Genomic DNA, 7,338 nt, shown 5'->3' on the forward strand with positions numbered 1-7,338 from the left:
CACATATTTACCATTTCTGGTGCTCTTCATTTACCAGTTTCTATGGATTTGATCTGAATTACCATTTAGTATTTATTTATTTTCATCCTGAAGGACTTCCTTTAGTATTTCTTGCAAGACACATTTGCTAGCAAAAATTCTCTCCATTTTTGTTCATCAGGGAATGTCATTATTTTGCCTTCATTTTAAAAGGACAGTTTTGCTAGATATAGAATTCTTGTTTTTTTCTTAGCAGCGCACTGAATATGTCACATGGCTCTGGCTTCCACTGTTTCTGATTAGGCCACCCATTAATCATATATTCCTTTCCTGTACATGAGTTATTTTCCTCTTGCTGCTTTCAAACTTTTCTCTGTTTTTAGTTTTCAGTTTGTCTGGGTGTGAATATCTCTGTTTTTATCCTTCTTGGGGTTCATTCAATTTCTTAGATCTGTAGATTACTGTTTTTCACCAAATTTGGAAAGTTTTCTGCCATTAATCCTTCACATTTTTTTCCTGCCCCCTCTCTTGACTGGAATTCCCATTTTATGTATATTGTTACTCTTAATGTCCTACACGTCTCTGAGGCTCTGCCCATTTTTCTTTAATCTTTTATCTCTCTGTTCCTCAGGCTGGATAATTTCTACAGATGTGTCTTTAAATTTATTGATTATCTGTTCTGCTATCTTTTCCCCGTCCAGCTTTATTGACATATAATTCACACATAACATTGTGCAAGTTTAAAGCACACAATGTGATGATTTGGTACACATATATACTGCGAACGTTTATCACAATTAGGTTAGTAAACACGTTTTTCACCTCATATAATGTTGTGAAAACATTTACAATCTACTCTCATAGCAACTTTCAAGCATACAATATTGTTAACTATAGTCATGCTATACATTAAATCCCTGAACTTATTCGTTTTATTAAAGTTTGTATCCTTTAACCAATATATCCTGATTTTATTCTATCTTTAATGTGCTAAGACGGCTATGGAAATTTTCAGATATTGTTATTCCCAATTCCAGAATTTCCATTTGGCTCATATTTTATAATTTCTATCTCTTTATTGATAGTCTCTATTTAACAAGTCTTTGTCATCATACTTGCTTTGTTTATATGCAAATACTTTACATTAGTTTCAGGTGTACAACAAAATGATTCAATATATGTACATATTGTGCACAATAAGTCCATCCATCACTATATACAGCTCTAATTTTTGTCTTGTGATGAGAGCTTTTAAGATCTACTTTCCTTTAATTTTTAAAAATCTGGTTTCAGTGTACATGACTTCACATATTTTTATCAGCTTTATCCTTAAGTATTTTATGCTCTTGGATGTTACCATAAATGCTGTTACACTAAATTTTATTTTTCAATGGTTCATTGCTGGTATACAGACATAGAATTGATTTTGCACATTGGTCATGTTTCCTGTTTGCTATAACCTTATCATGCCATTTATTTCTTACTTTCAAATCTGCATGCCCCCACCCTTCTTGCCTTATTGTACTAGGTGGACTTCCAGTACAATGTTGAATAGATATGGTAGACCCAATAGCCTTGCCTTGTTCCTGATGTTGAGGGAAAGTATTCAGTCTTTTATGATTAAATATGTTAGTGGTAGGTTTTTCATATACCGCAGAGACACATAATGATGTTTTGGTCAATGATGTTTCAGTCAATGATGGATGACGTATTCAATGGTGGTCCATTAAGATTATAATGGAGCTGAAAAATTCCTATTGCCTAGTGATGTTGTAGCCATTGTTTAACATCATAGCACAAGGCATTACTCAAGCGTTTGTGGTAATGCTGGTGTAAACAAACCTACTGTGCTGTCAGTCATATAAAAGTACAACACATATAATTATAGTAGTAGGGTATACCGTGTAGGTTTGTATAAGTACCTATGTGATGTTTGCATGATGAAATCACCTAATGACACATTTCTCAGAATGTAACCCTGTCCTTAAGAGCTCGTGACTCCATACAATTTATTAGGTTGAGGAAGTTACCTTCTCCTAGTTTGTTTGGATATTTTATCATTAATGGGTGTTTAATTTTGTAAAATGCTTTTTCTGGATTTATTGAGATAATCATGTAATTTTTCTTTGATATGTTACTAAGTTGGAATTTAATAACAGTGACTGATTTTGCATGTTAAAACAAACAACCTTACACTTCTGGGGTTCAAGCTGGTTATGATTCATTACCCTTCTCCTATACTGACGGATTCACTTTCGATAATATTTTGTCCATGAGGGCTATTGTGCTGCAGTTTCCTTTCTTGTAATTTTTGTCTAATTTGTGGTGAGTAATGATGGCCTCATAAAATCACCTAGAAAGTTTTCCCTCCTCTTCTATTATTTTGAAAGTATTTTATAACATTGTTCTTTCTGAAATGTTCAATAGCATTTGATACTGAAGCTACCTGAGCCTGGAGGGTTTTTTAGTTTTTTTGTTTGTTTTTGTTTTTGGTGGGAAGGTTTTTAACCATCAATCCAATTTTTAAAGATGAAGACTAATCAGATTTCTTTTTTCTTGTCATTTTTGGCAATTTTTGTCTTTCAAGGAATTTATCCATTTCATCTAAGTTGTCAAATTTATTGGCATAAAATTACTCATAGTATTCTCTTATTATCCTTTTAATTAATGTGTGCAGAATCTGTAGTTATATTTCTGTTTACAATATTGGTATTAGCAATTGTGTCTTCTTTCCTGACTGACCTAGAGAGAGATTAATCGAGCTTATTGATTTTATTTCAAAGAACCAGCTTCTAATTTCATGGATTTTCTCTATTCTGTCTACTTGTTATTTCATTGATTTCCACCATTACATTTTTTATTTCCTTCCTTTTACTTATCGTGGGCTTTCTTTTATTTTTCTAGTTTTCTAAGATGGAAGTTTAGGTCTTTGATTTTAAGCCTTTCTTTTCTAATTCCATTATCCTCCACTTTTCACTTCATGCCACTTCACTTTTATGAAAGCCCTACGTTAGTACCTGTTTTTGCTAACTGAAAGAAATCAGAAGAGATTTTTGCTTTTATGAAAAGTGAAAATATTGTTCAGTATTTGTTTTGTAGCAAGCAGTTATAGAGGCAGCTAGCACCCCAAGCGGCGAGAGCGGTACTGCCAAGCTTCTTCCCCAGGAGCTACAGTCAGCATCGCAGCATCAAGCCACCACAGTTTTGAACTATGTCTGTGAGCACCTGTGCCTTATCTCAATTTACTTCATGCATCTGTTAGCAAGATGTGTCCTAAGGTAATTGCTTCTATGCTTTATGCCATTTTGGTTTATGAAAGGTTGCAATAGGAACACTGTTCTGGACAGCAGGGGACACCTGCATAAGCATTTAAAGCTATACATTTTGCTGTAAGCACTGCCTTTGGTGAATTTCACAAGTTTTAAATGTTGTGTTTTCATTATCGCAAAGCAAAACGTATTTTCTAGTTTTCTTTGTAATTTATTCTTTGATTCATGGGTTATTCACGAGGGTGATATTTAATTTTCAAACTATTCAGGTATGTGTTATTGGTTTCTACTTTAATACTGTTGAGGCTGTGAAATAATCACTATGATTTCAATCCGTCTAAATTTATTGAAATTTATTTTATGGCCCATTACTTGTTGTGTCTTATTGAATAGTCCAAGTGTACTTGAAAAAAATGCTCATTCTGGTGCTTTTTGGTGTAGCATTCTATAAATGTCAATTAGGACACATTCACTGATAGTATTGCTCAAACGTTCCATAACTTGACTGCTTTTGGTCTACTTGCTTTATCATTTACTGGAAGAGAATGGTACTATTAAATATCTTTCTCATCTACTCTCTATCCTGAAGTTCACATCATCTGATATTAATAACCACTCCAAGTTTCCCGTGACTAGGTTCGTAATAGTCTATTTTTTGCCATCCTTTTAATCTCCATATTATCTTTAAGTTTTCTTTTAAATTCTTGAGCAGATCTGTTACTTGCTATTTGTAAATTCTTTATAATCTCTGTCCTTTCTGGGTCTGTTTCTATTGGCTAGTTTTTCTTTCTGGTTCTTCTGGTATCATTTTATCATTTCCTGCTTCTTTGCATGTGTTATAATTTTTTATTGAATGCTAGAAATTCTATCTGCTAAATTGCTGAATGTCTATATTTTATTGTCTTCCTTTAAAAAGGGTTGAGTTTTGATTTGGCAGGCAGTTATGTTAGTTGTAAATCAATTTGATCCTAAATTTTTTCTTTTAATCTTTATTAGGGTGGGTCTAATTTAGTTCTACTACCAAGGTATGACTTTTCTTAAGTTTTTATTAAATGTCCCAAGGTGTTCAATGAGCTTTCTCCATTTTGGGTAGTTAGAACTTCTCCCAGCCTTATTTAAGCTCTGGCAATTCTTCAGTTTACAGTTTCCCAATAATTGTTCTTTCCTTATCAGATGTTCTTGGCTCAGTTTTGGGGTCTCAATACTTGCATATATAATTTATTATTCAGCCAAACCTATGTAGATTTCTGTAGCCAGGGTAATCATAGGATTCACCTCATATGTTTCTCAGTCCTGTGCTGCATGTTGTCTAACATATCAAGCTGGTTGTTTTCTATGTTTTGTACAGTTTTATAGTTGTTTACAGCAGGAGGGCAGTTACTGTCATTCATGGTCAAAAGCAAAAGTCTCCATCTTTGATTCTTAAAGTTTCTATCATTTTCTTTTACATTGTTTAAAATAGTGCTTTTTGTAAAATCATTAGAACCAACAGAAGTCTGAACACACTGACCAGGAGCTATTTGATGATTTTAAAATATTAAAAATTTTTTATAGGAGTGATAAAGTTAATGCGTCTATGTTAAAAGCTTTTATCTCTTAGAAATGCATATTTTATAAATGTGTATTTACAGATTAAATAATGATGTCTAGGATGTTTATCAAAATAAGAAAAATAAGATGACCCAAGACTAGCCATAAAATGACAATTTCTCAATTATCTATTTGAAGCTGGGCGATGGGTTCACTATGTAATTTTGTCTACCTTTGCATATGTTTAAAATTTTTCCTAAGAAGTCAAAAGTCAGTAGACATCATTTCTCTCAGGGTGGTTATAGCTCCAACTTGATATGGCTGGGTTCATGTGTTTTATTTTGTTTCAATTGTTAGGAACTGCTTTGACTTCTTTTTTATTTAATTCATGTTTTAAATATGTAAAACATTTACATGGCTATTAAAGTAAAACTATAAAACACAATACTTCAGAGGTCTCCCTTTCATCCCTGTCTCTTCATGTTTTCTCTCCCCACAAGTAACCATTTTTATTAGCTTTTGATTATTCTTAATATCTGACATATTAAGTATTTAAAAGAAAAAATAAATAGGTAATTTATCTAAAGTAAATGTAGAGAGCTCAAGTCAAAGTTGGGGGAGGGATTAGTAAATTGTCTCTCGAATTAAAGATTTCTAAATCAATCCATAAGGATAATATTTGTTAGTAGAATCAATTAATAACCATAGTCCTTGCCTTTCAAACACTTTTGTATATTAAAAGTTAACAATGTTGTGACCTCAAAAATAAAATAAACAATGTGTACCCTGTGCTTGGAGTGTTTCCCACTTTCCTTCATTCAAGCAATTCTAAAAGTCCTCTTTTGTGAGGACATTCTGAACGGGAAGATTCAGTGAATAATCTTGGCCCCTCCCTGTGTAACCATGTTTCTTCAGTGGCTTCATTTTACCTCACAATAGGCAATAATCTCCCTACATAATATTGAAATGTTATTTGGTACATGATATTACCAATAGATATCTTTGGGCTGAATGGATTTTATATCTACCTTCATGTCTATTATGTCTGTGACAGTAAACTCTCAAGGATGAAGGACTACGTTTTATTTCTTTTATATTGTGACCGACACAGACACAGTATATTCAAAGAGTCAGTTAATAAATGCTCTCAATATTATCACAAACCGTTTAGTCCCATGTTTAAGAGTTTCATCTTTTTATAGAATCATCTGTTTACCGTGTCGTTTGAATGACAGCTACCAGTATCTTCTGGAAATGTAAGTAGTTCTAGTAATTTATATCAATAGTATACCTATAGCATATCCATTGAATACAATTTTTAAGTTTCACTTAAAATATCAAGATAGGATTTGGGCCAGATTTCAAAATAAACTTCTTATTCTGTTTCTACTTTAATGTCACTTTCTCCTTTTAAAATATCTTTCCTCTATAAAACCAAAATGAAATTTGCTAAATATATTTCGCAGCATGCATTTAAAGCTAATATAGGCAGGATACAATGGGCTATGACTTACCCTTCCAAAACATAAACTACTTACGCGTCTGTAGTCTTTGTACATCCATTTAGATTTAGTACTTCAATGTTCCTACAGTTTTGTGCAAAGGTCCTTTACAGGAAAGAAACAAAGTAAAAGGTTTGAAATAAAATGCAAACAATTCTAGGCATTAAAAAAAGTAACAAAAGATATGTTATTGGTAATATTGGATGTTGGTGCAAAAGTGGTTCACAATTACAAATAGATTAATTTTCAACCATAAACTTTTAAATATTATCTTTTTGTCAACCAAGGTTAAAGCTACCTTAACTTTGAATAAACAAACCAATCAACAAACAAAATTTACTGAACGCTCCAAAAGAACCATTTACAATATGGGGAATCTGGCTTTTTTGGAGGGGGCACTTGTTCTTGTTTTATTCTTAAAACCATACACTACTGGATATTTTTGTGTTCTATGCAATGTATGTGTGTTTGGGTTCAGAACAGCTTAAAGAAAGCTCTAACTTTTTTTATAAATAGCTTAAAACCATTTTAGCCTTTTCTGGGTGAAATGGTGCTTTCTTTACTTCAGTCAAGGACATCAGTTAATCAGTAGTTATGTTCTTACCTTAATGCATTGTCTCCTACTCCAAGACACCCACGAAGGCTTAACTTTCGTAAAAAGCCCCCACATCTTTTTGAAATATTCTCCACTACCCGGCCCTATAAAAAAAGACAGGTAAAACTCGTGAGACACCACATGGTTTTTGAAAAGGGTACATCCTTACTTATTTATTTATTTATAATTTTATTTATAACTTTATTGGAGAACAGTATGTTTTTTCCAGGACCTATCAGCTCCAAGTCAAGTCGCTGTTTTCAATCTAGTTGTGGAGGGTGCAGCTCACTGGCCCAAGTGGAAATCGAATTGGCAACCTTGGTGTTAAGAGCCTATGTTCTAATCACCTGAGCTAACTGGCTGTCCCCATCCTCATTTTTTAATAATTTATAAACAAAAAAGCTTCTACTCGGGCCGGCCGAGTGGTGCAATGGTTAAGAACTGGCTTGGGATGCCAGAGGGC

General features: G+C 33.1%; 1 protein-coding gene across 5 annotated transcripts in view; it reads right to left on the bottom strand.

Moving 5' to 3' along the window:
- FBXL20 (F-box and leucine rich repeat protein 20) overlaps window positions 1-7,338 on the bottom strand; it is a 93,045-nt gene that overhangs the window by 20,307 nt on the left and 65,400 nt on the right. For all 5 annotated transcript variants that reach the window (XM_019638704.1, XM_019638701.1, XM_019638703.1 and 2 more), the window contains 2 exons: window positions 6,885-6,979; window positions 6,317-6,385 (listed from right to left, as the gene is read on the bottom strand). In XM_019638704.1, coding sequence (XP_019494249.1) covers window positions 6,317-6,385; window positions 6,885-6,979 — 164 coding nt within the window. The remainder of the gene's footprint in view (window positions 1-6,316; window positions 6,386-6,884; window positions 6,980-7,338) is intronic.

Source organism: Hipposideros armiger, unplaced genomic scaffold (assembly GCF_001890085.2).
Source record: "Hipposideros armiger isolate ML-2016 unplaced genomic scaffold, ASM189008v1 scaffold_40, whole genome shotgun sequence".
Classification (NCBI taxonomy): Eukaryota; Metazoa; Chordata; class Mammalia; order Chiroptera; family Hipposideridae; genus Hipposideros; species Hipposideros armiger.